At 56.5% G+C, this 23,179-nt stretch overlaps 1 protein-coding gene and 1 long non-coding RNA gene across 3 annotated transcripts; one reads left to right on the forward strand and one right to left on the reverse strand.

Moving 5' to 3' along the window:
• Nucleotides 1–14,952: 14,952 nt before the first annotated feature.
• LOC106631376 (uncharacterized) lies at nt 14,953–20,985 on the reverse strand. Of its 2 annotated transcripts, none has more exons than XR_008732009.1 (2): nt 20,904–20,985; nt 14,953–19,051 (listed from the first exon to the last, which is right to left on the reverse strand). It is a non-coding gene; the product is annotated as an uncharacterized LOC106631376 (long non-coding RNA). The 2 variants fall into 2 exon arrangements; XR_008732008.1 differs by having other exon boundaries at nt 14,953–20,525.
• A 167-nt stretch (nt 20,986–21,152) lies between these two features.
• Nucleotides 21,153–22,948, forward strand: TMUB1 (transmembrane and ubiquitin like domain containing 1). The gene is made up of 2 exons (XM_055708940.1): nt 21,153–21,684; nt 22,065–22,948. The coding sequence occupies exons 1-2, from the start codon at nt 21,278–21,280 to the stop codon at nt 22,417–22,419; spliced, it is 762 nt and encodes a 253-aa protein (XP_055564915.1). The 5' UTR covers nt 21,153–21,277; the 3' UTR covers nt 22,420–22,948.
• Nucleotides 22,949–23,179: the final 231 nt, after the last annotated feature.

Below are 23,179 nucleotides of genomic sequence, written 5' to 3' on the forward strand. Positions count from 1 at the left end.
TACAGTGTCCTGGTGAGCAGTTTACCAGCAGCTTTGCAGCTCCTTCCCTATGCTGAGACCTGAGCCATCTTCTCTCCCTAGAAATCATCACCACTCAATCTCTGCTCTGATGCCATCGTAAGGCTTAGAAAGGTCCAAGGCATTTTCTCCAAACCTCAGATAATTTTCACGTTTCTTTCCTGAATCCTGAATCTTAATAACTTCAAAATGCAAAACTCTGGATGCCCTTTTCCAGTGCTGGTCTCACCTCTGCCGAATGCCACAACACAGTCTCAGCACTGCCCCTGCATCACCTACACCACTGCCTCACACACGTGTGTCTGGGGGGGCTCCTTGCTTGTCTGTGATCCCGTCTATGATTTTAACTGTCGGTCATCCACATATTTTCCACACCTGTCTTTTCCTGCTGGCTTTTAGACCATTGAGTAAGATGCTGAATGCCACCGACACCAGCAGAGGTCTTTTAGGGACCTTTCTAGGAACACATTTGGCCAAAAAATAAATTCCTGTTGATGAACACGTTTTAAATTCATCACTTAGACTTTTAGAGTCAATTAATAGTTCTTTATTAGCACTGTACACTGCTAAGTTTTTAAATCAAAATGTCTCACAGCACTAAGATAATTTTCTTACCAAAGCAGAGCATGATACATCTGCACTTACCTTTTCAGCACAGTCTTCAGAAACCAAAGAGGGTTGTTGGAGGGCACCGCTCCCAGCAGGTGAGCTCTCAGAGAAGAGCAGTCGGAATTGTTCCTGCAAAGCAAAATGGTTTGTTCTTGATTACAAATGGGAAATGAGAATTACCGAGAGAGGAAAATTAATCACCCCAGTGCAGTTACCAAGGGTGCTGGGCACCAAAGCCCTCTCCCCGTCCCAACGCTCAGTACAAGGGCACTGCTGTGCCATGGGATGTGGCCCGGCCCTGGCCCTACGTTAAGTGTGAGTGAAAGGCTGGGTGGGGGTCCTGGCCCCATGCTGCCGGGGCTGCCAGGACTTGCTGGGACCCTTATCCCGCTGCAGCAGGACGTGTGCCAGCTCTGCCTTTGTACTTCAGTTCATGCAGCTGCTCAATGCTGAGGAGCAAGTGGGTCCCTGTGCCACTTCCCTTGTCCCAGCCCCTGCCCCTGCCAGCCCCACTGCTCCTGCCACAGGCTGCTGGTGGCTACTGCACCGCATGCTCCCTCTGCCTTGGGCCACTTTAGCACTAGCCATCCTGGTTTCCAGCCTGCTGCAATGTTCTGTAAATCCGCGGTGGTGCCAAGGGCCCAGCTCTGTCCTTTGGACTGGCCCCGGCTCTTCTTAGAAACTGCAAATCACGAATAATGCAGAGAACGGACCGGCGCTGGCGGAGCCTCCCCCAGCTGCCCCTCCTGCCTCGCTCAACAGCTTCAGCCTTCACAGCACCTCCTCGCCACCGTTGGCCCCTCCAGCGGGCTGGGGGCTGCCCTGGGCTGGGGGGCTGCCCTGGGCTGGGGGGCTGCCTTGGGCTGGGGGCTTCCCTGGGCTGGGGGCAGCAGCCAGCCGTGGGCTGTGCCGTTATCCCACAGCTCCCGGGCAGCTCGGGCGTGGCCATCGCTGTTGCCTGGGGAACCACAGCGCCAGCCACTGTGGGGGAACCGAGTCCATGGCCCCGCCATCCTCCCTCGCAGGGCAGAACAGACAAACTTCTCCCCTTCCACAGCAGCAGCAGCAGTACCGGCACAGAGCCATACAGGCACGCCGCTGTTGGCAGCCCTCCTGCTCCTGACGTGTTCTTACATCCTCTCCCCACTATCCTTGGCAGGACCTGACCCTGATTTCTTCCTGATGCCTCTCACTTCCCTTATCTTTCTCCATTTATAAATTCTCATTTACCGTGATTTCTGTTCCCTGTTAGCTCCATTCATTACAATTTGTGTCCCCACTTCCTAAAGAAACAAGTTACAGATCCTGCAGCAGGGATTATCCAAGCCTCTGCTTCTAACGAAGCTCTAACGAGCCTCCAACACCTGCTTGGGCTGGGGGGTCTCACAGTGACTTTGCCTGTGCAGCTTCTCCACAGAACCTGAATCCCCCCACTCTCCCCACAGCACTGACAGCCACCTGAGAGGCTGGTGCCTGCTGTGCTGCGGAAGGCAGCACCCCAAGGAAAGCTCCATAGGGTCTGCTAATGCCCACGGAGAGCAAGGTCCTACAGTGGCTGAAAACAGTGGAGTGCTTCAGAAATCATCTTTCCACAAGATGATGGCAAAAACAAAGTCCTTCTTTAGGACAGCGTAAATCCAAAATACCCGACAGGTGGACTTTAACTAAACTAAAAGAGACACCTGGCTTTTTGTCATCATTTTCTTCAACTGCAGGAAGAAATGTAGCATTTCCACTACAGAAGTAAGCAGAGGAGCTGTCACCAGGCTGGATGCTGCAGACCCCAGCCGGTGTCCAGGGGGTGTTGGGGTCTCAGGGGACTCTTCTCCAACCTCCTGCTCAAAACCTCACCATCCTTCAAGAGATCGCCTTCTGCATTACACCAGGCATCCCGCAAGGCTGAGCAACTGCATTATCCTTCTAGGAGAGACCCCATCTTAAATGTGTGCAGCACAGGCCAGTGGTCCCAGGGTGACAGATTTTATGCAAGGTCACTGAAAGGAAACCTGCAGGCACGGCAGGAGTTTGCGTCTCGGGGCACTGGAAGCCCTGCTGTCAGTGCTGCCTCCAGCCTGGGTTAGCAGGACAGCGGTGCCCCATCCCAGGTGAAAAGAGCTTTGGGTAAAAGCCAAGTCAGAGAAAAATGTGTAAATGAGCTTTCCTGAGCATGGAATTACAATCAGCATAAGGAAAATGTAAGCTCAGAAGGAGAAACTCTGGCAGATTAGGAAGCCTCTAGAGGAAGGAGATGGAGTCCAGGGATGCCCAGGTTCAGAGCGAGAAAGGGAGGACATCGTTCTCCCAGTGCAGACGCAGCACTTGGGGGGGGATGCAATTGCTGTGGTAGAGGGAGAGTCACCCCACTTCACTGGGCAGCAGCTCCAGAGGTTCAGCTCCTGGGGGGCTCAGTGAACGCCCCTGCACTGCGACACAGGTAGGACACCTCAAGGCAGGGACAAGCTCAGCCAGTTATGGTGGCTACCAGGGTGGCACATGCTTCATTGGCCAGGCATCCAACAGGGATCTCTCCGATGGGTGATGGCTGGAAACATTTTTTGCAAAAACTGGAAATCCTCAGAGGAGGGCTCTGGCCCAGCACTAACCCTGACACCCTGCAAAGTGCAAAGGCTTCGACACCAGCAGTGTGGGGGCACAGATGCAAGCGTTGGGATATTGGCTGCTGCAGCCGGGGATGCAAAGGGTTTACCTGGGCTCAGGACATGAAAAGACAAGCCCATGCAGAGAGCTGCCAGCCATAGGGGCATCCCCGGTGCCCAGCAAGCTGCCGTGCCACTGGCCTTTGAGCATGGCAGCACGTCATGGGGCTGTGTCACCATATGTGTGCCATCTTCTCACATGCGGCCACGGGCACAGATGCCCTGCTGCTGCTGGAGAGCCAGCGGGGGGCAGGTACTCCTGACCCAGCTTTGCTCACCCCACATCCCTTGCCTCCCCAGTCAGAAGATGCAAGCAAGCTGGTCCACTGGACCAGTGATCCCTGACACCTTGCTGCCGTGCTAAATCCAGGTGTCCAGGTAGAGGAATTCAGGCATAGTTTGAAGGGGGTCAGCCCTTCCCAGTTACTGCTGCAAAGCTCCAGTTTCCCTTCCTTGTGTCTCACATTGCCCCTTTCAGAAATACTGACAGGTCTTCTGCAGGCAAGTTCTCATGAGACGGGTACCCAAGGTGAGAGTGGGAAAGCCTGGACCATGACACGCAGCACCTGCTTGTTGGCACTTGCAGGCAGCAAACCCAGAGAGCATTCCATGTCTGCCCAGAAAAAGTGCTGAGCTCGGGAGAAACGAGTGGAAAATGGAGTTGCAGTTCCCTGTCCCTTGTGCTGGCTGCTGGTTAAACAAGGAGACCGAGAATGGGAAAAACCTGAGCAAGGCAGAACTTCTTGTGGAAGAGGAATTTAGGATGCCCCAAAGCCGCTGGACTTCCTCATCCAAAGAAGCATTTTCTCAGTCCGATACCAAAAACATCCTGAGCCACAGGTAGCAGTGAGGAAACCCAGGGCCGGCAGGCAGCGTCTCCTCCGCCACCTCTGGTGTGGAGCTGCATGGACATGCAGCTTGGCAGTACCTGGCAGTGCCCATGCAGCATGTTTTGGTGCCAGCTGACATCGTGGGGTGAGGGATCACAGGCTTTCCTAAAACCCACAGGCAGAAATCCAACGTCTGCATCTGTCCAAGCACTTTGAGTCCAGTTTGATACTCAAACTTGCAACCTAACCAGGGAAAATGTTTTCCAGCAACACTATAACCATGCGTGAAGTCATCTGTTGAGGCAATGGTCTTGGTTGTCTTCCTTCAGTCTCAGCGATGCCGTAAGTGAGGGGGGCTCAGGTGCAGGCACGGCACAGTGCCCCAGGGGATGTGGTGTCCCTGCCTGCCCCGCTAGTGGGGTCTGGCCCTGCAAGATGTGCAGGGCCGCTGAGCGCACGAAGGGGACAGAGAGCTTGAGGTGCTGCAAAATACCCCTGAGGCAACATGAAGTGGAAACCATCCCGGTACGAGAGGCAGGAGCTGCCCGTGGCCCCTGCCTCGGCTGGACCAGAGTGGCTGAGTGTCCTGGCCAGCTGGTGAAGGCGACGCAGCTGGGAGAGATTCCCCCAGTTCACACATTAACCCAACACAGTATAAACTGCTGGTGGGGGCTGCAGTGGGATATACTGTGGGGAAAGTGATCCTGGCCCCTTGCTTGCAGCACCCTGTCAGCTGGGGGCTGCGGGGACACCCCTGTGCCCCAGGTGCAGAGCAGACCTCTTGCTTTCCGGCACAGTGGACACAGCTGCAGCAGGCTGCTGTAGCCGTCGTGGTGCGGACGTGCACGGAGACAGGTGCTTGGCACGGTGGTGCTGGGGAGGTGTCTCTGCCCATCCTCGGGCCTGATCCAGCCAACAGCAACATCCCGGTCTTGTGCAACTGCTCATTAGTGCGTGCCTTCCAGACCTTGTAATTTATGTTATCAGCACCCTCAGAGGAAGCAGGGATATCTTCATCAGGGATGCCTACATTCTGCACGGTTATCGGAGGGAGCCCTCTCCAGCAGGCCACCAACAGCCACGTTACCTTTCTGCCATGGAAATCACCCCATTTCACCCCCACCACTCGCATCACGTTTCTCAGTTGTGCCTGAAACTTTAATCCCTGCTGCTCGCCCCCGGGTCTTAGGGACATGCAGTACTGGAACCGTAAGCTGTGCCAAGACCGGCAGAGCCGGGGTAGCATGCAGGGTGCCAGCGTGTGCCAAAACAGCCAACATGGCAGGGCTGGCACCACCCCTGTACATACATTTTCATTCATACTTACACACCATTTTCCACATCCTTATGCTCAGAGCGGATTCACACACCGTTGAGAAAACTTTTCTCTCATTAGTGTATAAGCACTTTTGTTTATAATGCCTTGCAACAACACTGAAAGCAACGGGGCTGGCAAAAAGAGCATTTACACTTGAAGGAACGGGCTGAGCAGAAGCGGCGTTGCTCAGCAGCAGGCGGCTGGATTCAGCCCAGTCCAGAGCCAGGGAGAGCCCTGGCAGGGACTGGCCTGCCACAGCCTGTTGTGAGCAGCTGTGACTTGTGATTGTGATTGATAACTACCCCCCACCCCCTCCCTGTTATAAAAGCTACAGCCCACAGGGATGTGTCATCCTGTGCTGTGTCCTGCACCCTGGGTAGTGGCATTCCTGTCCTAGCACTGCTCCTGGTGCCCCCTCCTGATGGGTGTCACCCCTGGTTGTGGCTCCCTAGGACAGCCTGGTGGGGCTTGGACAGGGGGTCCCTGCCTGCTATTGTGCCTGGTGCTCCCCTGGGTGGGTAGAGATGGGCCAGGACAGGCTGTTGCTGCTGGGTGTTGGGGGGGGGGGTGTGTTATTTGGGCTGCCCCCCCCCCCAGCCTCCCCATGGGCATGTAGGGAGGCTTTATCACACAACAGCACAATCAAGCTTCACTCAAATACCCATCATCTGCTGTAGCTGAAGTGTTTCCCCAGCAGTGCCACAGACCCCAGATGCTGAAAGCTTTGTCCCAGCGTGCAAAGGGACTGCAGTTTTGTAAGACTGGAGGTTTCCTTGTGAGAGTGCAGGCTACCCTTGGTGCCATGCCTGCACTTGGCCATCGCACACAGGGCAGCAGCTGGAGCCAGGACTGAGCAAGAGCTCCACAGTGCTGGGCATGTGCTTCCCACCCTGGTCCCAGGCCAGGTGATGAGGGAGGCTGCGTGCAGGTGAAGCTGCCCAGCAGGTGTTTGCCTGTACCCCAGCAGCTGACACGGAGGACGCTGTTCCCCCTTAAGACCAGTGATACTTGTGCCTGCAACGAGAGCAGTGCCCAGTGCGTTGGGGAGCCTGAGTCACCTGTCCTTCTTCACCAGGTAGAAATGCCACTGCTATTTTGAGGCCATGTCTGCAGCTTAGGAAGCAAGCTAAACTTCAGACTTTCTTTTGGTGCTTCCTGCTTACTTTGAATAAAGCAGCCGAGGACGCAGCAGCCCACTGTGAGGGCGGCGAGGCGCCGGCACGGGCTGCCCAGAGCAGCTGTGGGTGCCCCAGCCCTGGCAGTGCCCAAGGCCAGGCTGGACGGGGCTGGGAGCCACCGGGGCTGGGGGAAGGGGGCCCTGCGCGTGGCAGGGGTGGGACTGGGGGGTCTTCAAGGTCCCTTCCAACCCACACCATTCTGGGATTCTACAAACACAAGCCCTGGCTCAAATAGGAGCTGTTTGCAGAAATAGATTTGCAGGACTCCTGGGGAGGACCACTGCCTGGAGGACAGCCTCACCTGCAAAGCAAACGCAGGGGAGCCAGTCTAACAGCATTCCCATGGCAGGGATCTGCAGCTACAGCTAACGCTGAGGCAAGAGACCTTGACTGCCAAAGCCAGAGCCAAAGACCAAGGCACCAGAAAGCTGGGTGATGGCGGGGACTGAGAGCAGAGGATGTAGTGGGCTCACCCCATGCATCCTGCGGAGGAGATGGCTGCACTGGCCATGTCCCCTCCACCACTGACAGGGCGAGTCTGTGGCGGAGACAGGGCGAACCCCATGCAGAGCATGACAGCCCCGAGGGAGAAGCTGGAGCCAGCCAACGCTCCTGATGCAAAACCACATCAGAGCAGCAGGGGCTGAGGGCCCTGCTGTGGGACCTCAGCATGGGGCAGGAACGGACCCACCTTGGCAGGCTGTGGCAGCCCCTCGCCCAGGGCAGGGGCGCCCCAGCCCCCACGCCTTAGCCCCCAGCAGCAGAGGCGAAGGGGTGTCAGGACACCTGTCGCCCTCCTGAGCAGAGAGAACCTGCCCAAGCCCAGAGCAGTATCGGGCACTGACCAGTGTGGTGCCCAGGGGACAGCAACCCCCCCACCAAACCCCACTGCTCTGGCACAGCAGGACCGCAAGAGCAGAACCTCTCCCCAGATGGTGGGGGGCGACCAGGGGGCTGGTGTTACATCACACCGAGCGACAGCCCACCACCCAAACCGTGGCTTGCCAGGGGACCCCTCGCAAAGTGCACGGTGAAGCTGAGTGTGTCAGCTTGTGGATGGGGATGGACGGGCAACACGTCTCCCGGGCTGACCTGCACATTTCGGTATCACTCTAAAACATGACACAAACAGGAAAAAACGCGTGTGAAGGCCAGGACAGGGAGAGGTATGCAATACGTGGGACCAGAGAGGACGGGGCAGCGAGCATCTCCTGCCCCATGCAGGATGCCGCCGCCCAGACCTCATCGGGATGGGGTAGCACGGTGGGGGCTCCAGGGGCAGCAGTGTCCTGGGCCATGGGCCATGCAGGAGCAGGACACCCAAGCACAGCTGTCCCTGCTGGAGCTGGTGACAGCAACCGGGAGCACCATTACTGAGGCGTGTCCAGGTCCCTGTGCTCTCGCCTGCTGCTCCTCCATTTCCATTATTGTAGGGTGCGTTTTCACCTTTAGCACAAGACAAGAGCTTATCCCTATTCGTCATTCAAATATTGCTTGGTAAGACACCATCTGGGTGTAATCATGAAATCACTGCTGATGAAATTTACAAAAAAGGAGCAGATAAACCACAACCATAGAACAGGCACACAGAGAGATGCAGCTAACTTGGCAAGCTGGTCCCACTCAGATAACATATATTTAAATAGTCAAACCAATCATCTCCCTGGTAATAAAAACTGTAGCCCCAAGATGAAGAAACAAGGTCTTTGCTCTAGGAAGGAAAAACATCTGAGAAGGATTCAGGGGTGGCACAGTAACAGAAGATGGTGCAAAACTGCCCCAAGAAGGCCCAGAGCAACTGCTGAGGGTTTAAAGGTGGATGTGATGAGGTACAGGCACAGACGGTGGATCTTTCTTCCAGCCACGGCACCAGCGAGATCTGCACTGACACAACACCTCCAGCTCCGGTGGAGACGCGCTGAAGGATGGAGAGGCTGCACAGAAGGGAAAAGCTGCGCTGGGGAGCTGGAAAAGGATTTTCAGCTCATGACTAAAAAAATCTGTGCCTGCATAGCTTGTCAGAAAGGTTCAAGAAGTAGAAATTATGGCAGGCAAGCACATTCAGGGAAGAAAATATTGAGAACTGAGGGTTCCTTCTTTCGGAAGAATAACAAGAACTGCTGGCTGCTGTGGAAACAGCACAAACAGAAATAAGCAGCAAGACATATTTTTAGTAGTGTTTTAGGAAGGTTTGCTACCAGAACATCCTCAATGCATAAAAATCCAAACAGAGCTTTTCTGGGAGGCAAGATTTGCCTGAACAGCAATTAGGAATCTCATTTCAGTGCAGGAAAGGACAAGTGCATCCCAGGACAAGGGCAAGGGCACGGCCCCCATCACCCAGGACAAGTGGCTTCTATCCAGGACCTCCAACAGAAGAAAAGAAAGGGCCAGTGGTACGGCTGTAACACACCATTTTTGTGAAACCAAACTTTTCCCTGAGCAGCTTTGCCTGGGGCTGATCTAAACACCACATATAACAATGCACAGGAATTGTACAACATCAACAGCTCAGCCCGTGGCTGTCACTGGCCTCACCTCTGCTCATCTCCCACCTTCTCTACCCTGCCTTGGCCAAGATAAACAGATTTGCATACATACATTGATTTTAAAAATAAGCTAGTTTTTGTAAAGGAATGAAAAAGAAGGAGCTAGACAGTGGTGCTGGAAAGGGCTGCAAAAGGCTGTTTTCACTCGTCCCCGCGTCCCAGGCCAGGCTCTGTAATCTGACCAGGTTGCTGAGAATGTTTAGCCTGCCCTTACAGACCGCCAGTGGCGGCGATCTGACAACTTTCACTCTATTCCAGTGCTCAGTTATTCTTAGAAAATTATCAAACTTTGAGCTCCCTTTCTGGAGCTTCAGCAATGATTCCTTTTTCTTGCTAAATTATTCCCTGCCTCTTTTCATCATCTTTTCCTGTATTTCAATACAGGCAAAGTCATTGCAATTGTCTCCTTTCTCAGCCAGAACAAGCCTGAGCTTTCGAGCTTTTCTCACTAACAGAGCTGAGGGCCTCAGACGCTGCGGCTGATCTCATGTGGGCTCTCTTGGCCCTCCAGACCCCCCTGTCACACAGGGTCCCACCCTCCCAGTGACAGACCCATGGCAGGTTTGTGGCTGGGCCCCCCAAGCCTTGCCAGCAGCTCGGATTCAGCCTGCGCCGAGCTCCAGCACAGCCCCGCCAGACCCTTGGCTATAAGCACATATACATTGCCTCTGTCCTGGGCTCTTCTGAGGTATCAGCATCCCAAGTGCTTGCAGCCCCCTCTGCAGCATCACCATCCCAGCCAGTGCGAGGGCAGGTGCCCTCGCACCCACACAGGCTTATCTCCCTCAGTGAGCACCCCGGGGCTGGTGGCTGTGCTCAGCACCCTCCTGGCAGGCAGCACCCAGCCCTTCCCCGCACCCTCTGCACAGCCCCGTCACCAGCACCCACGGGCGGCTGCTGGGATGCGATGAGAGACGGCGTTGGGATTTATCTGCGGCAAGTGATGGGTCACCCTCCATTCCTCCCTCCACAATCACAGACTCATCAGAGAATCATCCCTGTTGGAAAAGACCTTTAAGACCATCAAGGCCAAGTGTTAACCCAGTCCCCACTGGCCGCCTCTGCTTCCAGCAGACATGCAAGGCTCCTCACAGCCGCCCCGGCCTCTCACTCCGCACAGCCCCCCAAGCCCATGTCCCACCAGCAGCGCCGCCGTGGAGCGAGTGGGAAGACCTGTGCCGCCGCGGGCAGCTCCAGAGCCACTGCCTCATTGCGCCCATGCTGTGGTGCGGTGGGAGCAGCTGCGGCACTGGCTCCCATGGTGCTGCCAGCACTGGAAAATCAGAGCCCAAAGTTACTGAGAAGGCAGACGAGATCACGGAGAGAGGGGCCCACATTAATTGCAGGCAAACAGATGGAGTTGGTACTTACCATAGACAAGGAAGAAAAAAAATCAGGAGAGAACTGAAATGTACTGAGAGGCCACATCACATGACTGCAGCACGGGGGAAGTGGGGGAGGAAAGCGAGAGCTCACCGGGGAGATGAGCCCGGTGCTTTCTGGAAGAAAAGTGCACCCAAGGATGGTTGGATGGACACTTTCTGCAGACAGGGGCCACAGGGAAATGGAAGCTGTTTTTCAGGGTAAATTTCATGCTCAGAACCCCAACTTTCTCAGCTCAGGGGTGCTCTCCATCTGCAGCACTTCCATCTGATGCTGCCATTCGCAAGTGCCTCAAACTGGTGCTGCTGCCAAGAGAAGCAATGCCCCCTCCTCCTCCTCCTCCTCCTCCTCCTCCTGCCACTCCCACCCCCAGACCAGATGCTCCAGCACCTTGGTGGCCACAGACCCAACCGGCTGGAACCACCTGGCAGATGGAGAGGGTCAGCATCGGCTTGGCCAGTGCTGGACACAGCTCATGCGTGGCTGCTCACTGAGCAGGAGGGAGCCTGCCCCCACCCCATGGGGCCAGAGCCACAGGCCCTACATGGGCACCAGGTGGCAGGGGGGCCCACCTGCCCACCCAGTGAGCATGGGTCTGGGGGGAACAGGAGCAGGGGGCTTGCTGCTCTCTTTGGAACCCTGCTGGCAGCGGGGAGGCTGCCAGATCTGGTATGCTGGGAGGTGGCCCTGGCAGCCTGGGGGGTGAAGAAGAAGACAGCCATCTGCTCAGCAGGCAGAGCAGAGCCCTTTTCCAGCCCCGAGCCTGCTGCAGTAACAGCCCCAGGAGGCAGGAGGGGATGGGCAAGGGGACTGAGCGAGGGGACAGAGCGGTGCAGGTGTCTCCTGACAGGGCTGCAGAGGAGCCGCTGGCAACAGACCCCCAGGGTCTGTCTGGGGTGCGGGGCTGGGAAGCAGTGTCCCACAGCAGAGCTGAGGCGAGGGCTAAGGCCCAGGGCTGAGCTGGAATGGGTGTCCTGGCCCCACAGCAGAGAGTCTGTGTTGCCGGTGGGCTTGTCAGGGTGCACTTGGGACCCTCAGGTGCTTAATCACACTTGCTGTTAAAAACTGGAGCTTCATTTCTGTGGAGATGGCTCTGTCCCGGAGAGCCGGCTTGTGCAGGGCACAGCTGGGAGATGCTGCTCATCTTTCCAGGAGCCAAAGGGGGAGCAGGGAACCTCATCCCCTCCCCATGGCCACAGCCCCGGCTCAGCTTAGGCTGCCCTGTCCCCCTCACACACCCTGTGAGATTAGCAGCTCCTTTTCCCAAACCCATCAGGACTTTCCTCTGCTGTGGTTCCTGCTACAAAGCAGGCAGTTAGTGGCAGTGGCTTGGTGGGAAGGGAGGTGTTTCATCAAGAGATATCACCTTCAAGTCACAATAACTGTCCTTTTTGGGCTGGGGATGAGGCCAAGAGCTTTTTTCCCCAGAATAGCTGCAGCTCTTTAATCTTACTTTGGAGCTCGGTGGTAACCGCACACACTAATCCCATCCATATCTGTGCAAAGTGCGGCTGTCAGGCAGCAAGCAAACTGCAAATCCAAAATACATAGTTCAGCTGATGAAGCTGTTTCACACCGAGACCCGCATAGAGCCTTACAGTCACTGTGCTAATGATTTGCACGTGGTTTATTTAAGCACAGGAGATGGTCACTGGCCCAGCCAAGGGCAGACGTATCTGCAGAGTGCTGAGGACAAGCCCTAACCTGGTGAGAACGGAGGCTAGAGGGGTGCAGGGCAAAGGAGCCCCCCGAGCCTGGTGAGCCCCAGCAAAGACATGAGGACAGCAGATGAGGAGAGAGGGAGCTGGCACAGCCCAGCAGCAGAGCGGGGGATGCAGGTAGAAACACTGAGACATCCTTTGGAAAGGTGAAATTGTGAGTAATAAAGGAAATGGAGAGGACCATAAACCCTGGCAGATTAAATGTGTAAACACAGCAAGGCAGTGAGACTGCTCCGAGAAACAACGAACAAAGAGATTATACCCAACCATAAATCTTTTCTTCAGATGCATCAGGAGCACCCTGCTTCTGCCTTCCAGAATTCTGCAGGGCCAACAGGTGCCCAGACGCAAAAGGTAAACTGACAGGGCAGGGCCACTGCAGAGGAGCTAAACCCATTTTTTGCATCAATATTCCCTAGGAAGCACTGGGAGGGGGTTGTCCTGCAGGCACTCCTCTTTGCAGAGTGCAGCAGAGGACCTGTTTGGAGAGGCAGTGGCTGCAGAAGACACTGGAGGAGCAGAGATGATGGCACAGTGCTGACCCATGCTGCAGGGAGCCCAGGATGCGTGACCTAAGACACAGAGATATTTACTGGTGGCTGTCTCAATACCTGGTGGGTACCTGGGTGGTGGAGGGTCCCAGGAGCGATGCCATCCATCAGGGGAGCTCTCGGGAAATCCAGGCCCGTAGGTTCAGCAGCTGCAAACAAGTAGGAGCTGCGGTGAGTAAAGCTACAGCAAGGTGCACTGATATGATCTGCTTAGGGACGATGATGTGAGCTTGCAGCCCAGAAAGCCCCCCGTGCCCTGGGCTGCATCCCCAGCAGCGTGGCCGGCGGGGCGAGGGAGGGGGCTCTGCCCCTCTGCCCCGCTCTGCTGAGACCCCCCTGCAGCGCCGCCTCCAGCTCCGGGGCCCCCAGCATAAGGAGGGCACGGACCTGTTGGAGCGGGGCCAGAGGAGGCCACGGAGATGGCCAGAGGGCTGGAGCCCCTCTGCTGCGCAGCCGGGCTGGGAGCGCTGGGGCTGTTCAGCCCGGAGAAGGGAAGGCTCCTGGAGACCCTGGAGCACCTTCCAGCACCCAAAGGGGCCAGCGAGGAAGCTGGGGAGGGGCTTTTCCCAAGGGCCTGCAGCGCCAGGACAAGGGGAACGGCTTTGCGCTGAGAGAGGGCAGATGGAGATCAGAGCTGAGGGAGAAATCCTTCCCTGTGAGGGCGGCGAGGCGCCGGCACGGGCTGCCCAGAGCAGCTGTGGGTGCCCCAGCCCTGGCAGTGCCCAAGGCCAGGCTGGACGGGGCTGGGAGCCACCGGGGCTGGGGGAAGGGGGCCCTGCGTGTGGCAGGGGTGGGACTGGGCGGTCTTCAAGGTCCAAGCCGAACCCACACCAACCAGGGATTCGGGGATTCTATGATGGGGGGTGGCAGTTGTGCAGAGAAGTCCTGACCTTGAAGAGAGCCCTGAAGAGAGAAGAGAGATTACACACAGATAAGATGGTCGAAAGGTGAAGTCTGCTTTGATTCCCAAAGGGCTTTAAGGAAATCAGACAGCCATGGGACAGGCAGGACAGCCACAGGGTAAGCATCCAGTTCCCTAGAAGACTGGGTAAGGCAAGAGCAGACGTCAGCTCTTGCCATGGAGGTCCCCAGAGCAGCCCCCGGCGGGTCTGGTCTCAGCATGCTCCCCAGCCCCAGGGAGGGGCAGAGCTGCAGGAAGGGGTCCCGGCTCCCTTGGGTGCCAGCTGCCTCAGGTGTGGCAGGTCATTGCACCCTCTGTGGTGCCGTCAACCCTGCTGAACCCTGAGACCACCTTGCTCCCACGGCAGGCCTGCTCCAGAGAGAAAAGGGGCAGTTTTCAGTCTCTGGGCCGACCTTCCCCAAAACGTGTGGCACCCAGAGCAGCACCGGGTGCCGGGACTGGCTGCTTGCCCACCTGGGTGATGCCCTGCAGCCTGCGAGCAGCTCTCCTGTCCTGTCCCGGGAGCAGAGGCAGTGCAGCAGGCAGAAAGAAGCAGAAAGCAGAGAGGGAGGCCCCCGCTCACAGTGGTGCTGGCACACGACACTGCACCCACCATGAGGCCAGGAGCCAGCACCCACAGGTGCCTGGCCCACGCAGCTGCCATGTCTCACCCCGGCACTGTGCCAGAGATGCTGCTGGGCTCGGCACTGTTGCCCTTGCCGCACTCCAAGCCTGGCTGGAGACAAAAGCAATGCAGCAGTGAGTGGTCTGGGCCCTTTCCCACTTCCATCGTGTGTACTCAGACAAACGGCACAAACAAAACACAGTGGGGGCCAGCCGGCGAAGGCGACCTTCCACAGAGCGGAAGGGGCCAGTCCCCCAGGGGGCACGGGGAGCCCAGGCAGGGCAGGGGGTGACCCCATCTCTGCATCTCACTGGAGCAGCAGCGCTCTAGAACTGGGCATTGCTTTACATGAACAATATTTCAGAAGAATATTGAAAAATCAAAGAGATTCTGAAAAGACCCACGCAGAATGATTTGCAGGCTAGAGCGAGTGCCTTACAGCAGAAGATTTAAAGAGCACAATCTGTTCAGCTTATCCAAAAGAAGATTGAGGGGTGACTTGATTACACTGTAGAAGTACTTTCATAGGGAAATATTAAATGGCTCTTTAATCGAGCCAGGAAAGATATAAAAAGACTCAATCTCTGGAAGCTGAAGCCAGACAAATCCACATTGAAAATTAGACACAAAATTTTATCAGCAAGGGTGATTAACCACTGGATAAAATGCATTAAATTTGAACAGTCATAACCACTCAAATGATTTTGCTCAGACATGGCTTATTTTCAACATCCTGCAAGTTATAAATCCTGTTTCTGCCTCCTACACAGTGTATGTATTTTTTAAATCTGCTGCTTCTTGTGCATCCTTGCATTCAGCACCCTTAAGGCCCTGGGATCTTCTCTTCTGTTTTTGCAGCAGCTTCTCCCCCACTCTTGGAGCCTTGCTCTGCCTTACCTCCAGCGGGCCTCCAAAGCTGCATGCTTTAGCTGAATCACGGCTGCTGAAATCCTCCCTTTTACTCTCTCTGGCGTGTGCATCAAGTGTAAGTGATTTCTTCCCACCTTCCATGCCCCAGAGACTCTTCCAAACATCATGTACCAGGGCTCAACTCACTCTGCCTCGCTCTTCCTCTCCGTATGTCCACTCTTCCCACAGCCCCTGCTCGACACTCCTTGCCTCTTCCTGGGCGACCCCAACACACAACCTGCTCTGTCAAGTCTTGCCAGCTCTCCATCTGTCAAAAAAACTTTGTTCCAAAACCCACGCCACTGAATCTCCAAGGGCTTGACTTTTTAAAGTATTAAACAGAACCACCAAGATTATGAGACGTTTTTCAATCAGTGTTTGTTATTCTTTTTCTCTTCAGACCACATTTAAGCTTTGTGTGGTGCTGCACATCTGGACCCGGGCCCGGATTCTAGAAATTGCTTGGGTAGGGGTGCACCCTCGCCCAGCCACGGCAGGAGAAGAAACATGGGTGGTATTTTAAGGTTATTACACAAGTGGAAAAGATTCCCCACCAGTTTTCTGCTGCTGGTATCCCACAGCCAAGGAGCCAGAACATCTCAGTTCCTTGTCCTATAGGACTTACAGGCATCCTATAGCGCTTTGTTGGGTTAGTACAGCCCCGGGTTGCCTTCTCCACCCTCAGCAGAGCCAGCCTGGGAGGTGGGAGCTGTGGGACAGCTCTGTCAGCCCCGTACTGGCAGGGAGGTGAGATGGGCTCCTCAGGAACCCTCTGCTCTTGCTGGGAGCTCGTCAAAGCAGCCATGCTCTGGTTTGGGGAATCTGCATCTCCCCAAGACAGTTTGTCAGAAATGCCTCTGCGATCTCCAGCATCCAGGGCTTTTCTGTCCCAGAGGCAAACTTGTGGTCACCACCCTCTGCTAACTACAGCTTATTGAAACACCTTACTAGCAGCTAATAAATTTTTACTCTTCTGTGTGTTTTCTCTTTGTCTTCTTCAGCAGGTGCTCTGCTGCTCCCAAAGCTTTGTCTGTAGTGATTTATTCAGCTCAGATTAACATGGGTCCCACCTCTTTCTCCCTGGTGCAAATGCATGTCCCATCCCTGTCCTCCCTTATGTCTAACTGCTCTCTGCCCCTTTTCTGTCACTGGAGCAGTCACCCCAGTTGCCAGCTGTGGTCCAGTGACCATGTGACCATGGTCTAGTCCAGTGACCATGGACGGATTGGCTTTGTGGCCACTGGAGGTCCAAGGCCACTCAATGACTGCGGTGACCAGGCAGGTCGCAGCACTGCTTTGTCCGAGCGTGGAGGCCAGCACAAGCAACACCTCTGAAAAAAAATCAGGGAACAGAAAATCAGGGAGCATTTTTTCTAATTTGGGTGGTGATACCCAGACCAGCTCCCTCTCTGACCATCCCTGTACCTGGCTTCCTCCCACCCTCCGAGCCAGTCCCTGCCCAGCACTGACGCACCCCCCGCAGCCACCCACCCCCAGCCTCACCCCTTGTTTCTCCACACCAGGCACAGACCCAGGCTTTGCCCAGCACTTTCTGCATCAGCCTTAGTGACCCAGTGAAGGGGCAGCTCTTTCTTCCCAGCAGCTTCTTGCCTCTGCCCCCGGCACCAGGCTCACAGCTCAGTGCTGTGGGAGGGAGCAGCGCACCCACCACCCCACAGCACCTCGGGGGGGGGGGGGGGGGGGGGGGGCCCTTGCATGTACCTCCCTGCCCACCGGTCAGCTTGAGCACCACAGGCAGGTGGAGCAGGGCGACCTGCTCCCCAGCAGCCTCTGCACCCACGGGCACTGCCCGCCTCTGCTTCGAGAAGCCCCAGCTCAGCCATTGGCTGCCCATCTCCCTCAGTCCCTCGGCACACAGCATTGGGGTCCTTTCCCCACAAAGGGACGATGCTGTGCCACCAGGCTGTGGTACCCAGGGGTGGCTTCTCAGGATCTTCTTGCAGACCCCTCACTCCTAATGGGGAGGGGGCGTTTCACAGCCTGGTTCTCTGCAGTCCTTTGTAAATGCAGAGCTCATCCTTGCCTGGAGACGCTGCAGCTCAGCATCCTCAACTCCTCATGCTCCCACCCTCGAGCTCTTTTTTCTGGCCCAACTGCATTCCCCACGACAAGTCTTTGACTGGGGCTGACACCTCGCGCTGTTGGTGGGAGCTTCTGAAAGCAGTTTCATCTGCAGAGGCATTCATCTCCCCCATGTCTCTACTCCCACATGCGCTGAGCTTCCCTGAAGGCACTGAAAATGTCAAGCTAAAGAGACTCCTTGCTCCCACCGTGATGGCAGCGCCATGGGTGAGGGGGCATCTGCCCGGTGCCCCTGCCACCTCGCTGCTCCGGGGAGGGGAAAGCCAGCACCAGCAGAGACCTGGAGCTGGAAAAGATGCAAACAACAGTCAGGGATGCTCTGGTGTAAAATGACTGAATCTGCAACTTTCTGCTCTGCGGCGTAGATGCTGAGGGAAGTCACGTCAGGGGACTGCGTCTCTCCTCTGCTGGAGAGTCGTCCTCCCCGTGGGCTTCCAGGAATGACGGGTAAGCAAGAACGCCAGCAGCAGCCTATTTTTAAATTCTGCTGTGCATGCAAGAGCTCTGCTTTGGCAGCCCCACTTTTCAGCTCTCTCAGTGCTATTTGCAGGTCATTAGAGACTTTGCTCCCTGTGATCGCAGGACAAGTTCTGCTATGGAGTTCTGCAAGACAGCTGCACACAAAAAATATATTTTATGTTTGCAGTGCCTCCTGCTAATGCTAATATTACACTTACGCTGCCTGGAGCCTTAAGCTCTCCTATCACACATCTCATCAATCTACATTGCTGCAGTCTAACGATAAGCTGAAACCAGTAATGAAGAATGCAGATCAGGACTGAAGGAGGCAGCCGAGAGAATCACCACCTCGGGCTCCATGCCCCAATGCTGGGACTCCCGGTCAGTGCTCTGAACTGGGATTTCAACCTGAGCTGGAGCCAGGAGGCCTGGGCCACCCCTGACCCATCAGCCAGCCAGTCCCTCCCACCCGGAGGCAGTTTGGACACAGGAGCCCGGCAGGGAAAATGATTAATTCCTCAGAGCTACCCAGCCCCTTGGAATTACCTCAGCAGAAAGGATGCTGCAGTTTATGACCACTTCACATTTCTCCTGATTTTACTGTAGGAAATGTCTCATACCATCAAAACGACAGATCCTTGGAGGTGATGCCCTGGGGAAAGGGGATATTGTCACCCAAAGATCTCCCTTTCAGCTTCATTCCTTTACAGGGTTTTGTAGGTTTTCCCCTCCCACAAGTCTCCCCCTCCACTATCTCGTTTTGATGGTACAAGCCTTTTCTCCTCAAAATACAGAAATTTTGATCAAACTATTTTTGACCATGTTCACAATTATCTGAATGCTTTTCAGGAACACAGAAAAGCTGAGTCTCCAGCATTAAGCTTTAATACCAGATACTAATCAACCAAGAGAGAATTCAGCATAAATTATTTGAAATGTCGTTGAACATCAAAACCAAGTTGGAGGCAAAAACTACTCCACATCAAATATCCAGCTCTCTTTCAAACTCTCCTTCTTCATGAAGTCTGCAGGTAGGTTTAAACGCATCTGGGGAACTACAGTCCCCCAAAGGATCACTGGAACTCAGCCAGTTTTAATCTGCAGCTTCTCCCATTGCCCCATGTCATCTCTGTGCTTTGTAATCTGCTTACTGCCTGCCAGAGACCACGTCTTCACCAGAGCACAGCACTTCCAGAGGTGGGATCTGCCTGTAGTTTGCTGTCCTTTGACAATTGTCCACCTTGTTTTAGAATCACAGAATAATTTAGAATCATAGAATTGTTTAGGTTGAAAAAGACCCTTAAGATCACTGAGTCCAACTGTTAACCCAGCACTGCCAAGCCCACCACTAAACCACATCCCTAAGCGCCACATCTACAAGTCTTTTAAATCCCTCCAGGGATGGTGACTCCACCACCTCGCTGGGCAGCCTGTTCCAGTGCTTGACAACCTTTGCAGTGAAGACATTTTTCCTAATATCCAATTTAAACCTCCCCTGGTGCAACTTCAGGCTATTTCCCTTTGTCCTATCACTTGTTAGTTTGGAGACCAACCGCACCTCGCTACACCCTACTTTCAGACAGTTGTAGAGTGAGAAGATCTCCCCTAAGCCTCCTTTTCTCCAGGCTAAACACCCCCAGTGCCCTCAGACACTCCTCATAAGACTTGCTTTCTAGACCCTTCACCACTTTTCTATATATAAAGCAAAGAACAGGATATCGATTAAATTATAAAAATACTTCTACTGTTAAGAGGAACTGATGACTTCATGCTCCTTCAGTTGCATGAGAAATTTCATCTGAAAGGTTTCACAGAATCATCACAGAACAGTCTGGGTGGGAAGGGGCCTTCAAAGGTCATCTAGTCCAAGCCCCCTGACATGGGCAGGGACATCTTCAAATAGATCAGGTTGCTCAGAGCCCTGTCCAACCTGGCCTTGAATGTTTCCAGGGATGGGTCATTGACCACCTCTCTGGGTAACCTGTGCCAGTGTTTTGCCACCCTCAGTGTAAAAGATTTCTTCCTTAAATCTAGTCTGAATCTGCCCTCCTTTATTTTAAAACCATTGCCACTTGTCCTGTTGCAACAGGCCCTGCTAAAAAGTCTCTCTCCATCTTTTTTTTAAGCCCCCTTTAAGTACTGAAAGGCTGCAGTGAGGTCTCCTGGAGCCTCCTCCATGCCAACTCTCTCAGCCTGTCCTCACAGAAGATGTGTTCCAGCCTTCTGACCATTTCTGTGGCCTCCTCTGGACTCGCCAACAGATTTCCAAGGACACCCCATAAACCAGGAAAGGAGCGGTTGGAGAACAGCCCTGCAGAAAGGAATCTGGGGGTGCTAGGTGGCAGCAGCTCAACAGCAGTCAGCCAAGAGGGCAAACCACATCCAGCGGTGCCTCAAATGCAGCAGAACCAGCCGCTCAAGAGAGGGGATTATCCCACTGTATTCAGTGTTGGTGCAGCCTCACCTCAAGTGCAGTTCTGGCCCCAACCATTTAAGAAGGATGAGAAGGTCCTTGAATGTGTCCAGAGAAGGCCAGCAAAGCATGCCCTCTGAGGAGCAGCTGAGGACTTTAAGCTTGTCGAGTTTGGAGAAAAGGAGGCTGGGGGGCAACCCCATTGCTCTCTGCAGCTTAACTGAGGAAAGGACATGGAGGGGGAGGTGCCGATCACTTCTCGCTGCAATCCAGGGACAGGATGCCTGGGAATAGCTCCAAGCTGCACCAGACCAGACATTAGGAAGCAATTCTGTACCAAGAGGGCAGTTAAACACCAAAACAAGCTCCCTAGAGAAATGGTCATTGCCTCAAGCCTGTCAGTGTTTTAAGAGGCACTTATGCCCTTAATAACATACTTTAAGCGTTGGTCAGCTCTGAAGTGATCCAGCAGTTGGACTAGATGATCCTTGTACATCCCTTCCAACTGAAGTAGTCTATTTTACCCTATCCTGTCAGCACCCCAACAGCAATCCTTCCCTCCTAAGCCTCGCCAAGCGCCACCGCATTAACGCCAACACCCCAACGCCTCCCTGTGAACCCAGGCCCAGCTGCCGCCATCCTCGCAACCCCTTCCTCCAGCCACCCCGCAGCACCGCACCTCCTCAAACTGGGCCCTGCAAAGCGGAGTATTTCTCAAACCGGTAATGGCGGAGGAGGGGAAGGGCCCTGGCCGAGGTAGCCGCACGGCGCATGCGCAGCTTGGCGCAGGGCACGCTGGGAAGTGTAGTCCCGCCCTCTGCCTTGGCACACCCTGCGGCAGAGGGCGGGACTACACTTCCCAGGGTGCATCGCGGCGGGTGCCTTTGCGCAGGCACCGAGTAGAACTACATCTCCCGGAGTGCCTTGCAGTTAGGCGGAAGCGGTTGCGATGGCGGCAGGTGAGGGGCCCGGGCCGCTTGCGGCTCCGGTTGCCGGCGGCTCGGCGGGCTGACCGCCCCGCTCTATGTCCGCAGGTCGGTAGGCGGTGCCGCCATGGCGCTGATCGAGGGCGTTGGCGATGAGGTGACTGTGCTCTTCGCGTTGTTGCTGGTGGTCGTGGTGTTGGGGCTGGCCTGGGCCTCCACCCGCGCCCCCGAGCCTGCTGCGCCGCCCCGAGCCGCCGCGCCGCTCTCCGAGGAGGGCCCGAGCGCTGCCCCGACCCCCGTGGAGCACAAGGCCCCGGCGGCGGCGGCGGCGGCGGCCCCAGCGGCTGCCGATGGGGCGGGTGGGCTGGCGGCGGGGCTGCGGCCCCGGGCCGGCCCCACACCCGCGCAGGGCCCCCTCAGTGAGGGGGACGGCGGCCCCACCGAGCCCACCATGGTGCTGCGGCTGAAGTTCCTCAACGACACGGAGCGCCTGGCCCGGGTGCGCCCCGGCGATACCGTCGGGGCCTTGAAGAGGTGAGGGGCAGGGCACACCGGTTCTCCTGCGGCACCGCTCGGGGATGTCCCGACTGGGGGCGTCCCCGAGCCCCGCTGGCCATGCCTTCCTTCCCTGGAGCAGCTGGGAGCTGCCACCCTTGTCCTTGTGTGGGTGGTGTGTGCCCTTGGTGCCTGGGCCTGTCCCTGGTGGGGCCATCAGGTGACCTGTCCTGGCAGGTGCCTTGGCTTCTGGTAGTGCCCCCAGGGCGGCTGATGGCAAAGCGCAGGCACAGGGGTGCAGGCATTGCGCAGGCAGGGTGGGTGGATGGGTTGGTTTGCCGCCTGCCCCTGGGGGGATGGATGGAGGGGTGTGTGTCCTGGGGGGAGTGTGACAACTCCCTCCTTGTCCCCTGCCCCAGGGCCTATTTTCCTGGGCAGGAGCAGCAAGTGCGGCTAATCTACCAGGGGCAGCTGCTCCGCGATGACACCCAGAGCCTGGCCGCCCTGCACCTCGCACACAACAGCGTCCTGCACTGCCACATCTCCCAGCACAGCCCGGCCCCCGCGCCCACCGGCTCCCACGCCTCTGCCGACCCCGTACACGCCGCCCTCAACGTGGGCAGCCTCATGCTGCCACTCTTCGTGCTGATGCTGGCCGTGCTCTGGTACTTTCAGCTGCAGTACCGCCATGTCTTCACTGCCACCGCAACCACCTTCCTAGCTGGCCTCACCCTCCTCTTCAGCTTCATGGCCTTCACCATGTACCGCAGATAGCACGGCCCCATGCCCAGAAAGGAGCCGCCACACCCGGAGAATGCGTGGTCCCGGGTGGAGACTGCCTGCTGCACCTGAGCCTGGGGGGTCCACAGACTGTGTCCCCCGGGGGCTGCAGGACCTGGCAGGGCCGGTGCCCCGGTAGGAGGCAGACAGCCTGCCCGCACGCTGTGGCTTGAGGGCTGGGCAGTGCTGCAGCTGGAGCCAGGGTTGTCGCAGGAGCGAGTGCTACCTCTGGGGATGGGGGGGGGGGGGGGGGGGGGGGGGGCGGGGTCCGAGTGCCCCCCAGCCCTGTGCAGAGAATCTGCCTGGCTCCCCCACCCCACATGCCACTCCCGGGCCTATGCACGGGAGAGCCCTCCTGCCCGGGCCTCTGCCACTCCGCTGGGACTGCTTGCCCACGGCAGGACAGTCTGGCCGCCCGGCACCTCCCGGAGCCTGCTCCCCGGGAATTCCGGGGCTCCTGGCGGGGGGCAACATGAGCTCCCCGCCGCTCTGTTACGATTAAAGAGAAAGGACTGTGAACGGTCGCGGCCTCCCGGTTCTGCTGCTGCGCCGCCGGGGGAAGGGCGGAAGGGGGGGCACCGTGGCGGCGGGAGGGGCGGGGGCGGGCCCTTGAGGGGGGCGGGGTTCTCTGGCGGGGCGGGGCCTGCGCCTCAGGCTGCGCGTACCGCAGGGCTGTAGCTTGCGCGCGTGCGCCGGCAGAGCCGCCCCGCCCCTTCGCGAGGCGCTTGCTCATTGGAGGGAGGTTAGCGTTTAT

This window comes from Falco cherrug, chromosome 4 (genome assembly GCF_023634085.1).
Source record: "Falco cherrug isolate bFalChe1 chromosome 4, bFalChe1.pri, whole genome shotgun sequence".
In the NCBI taxonomy this organism is placed as follows: Eukaryota; Metazoa; Chordata; class Aves; order Falconiformes; family Falconidae; genus Falco; species Falco cherrug.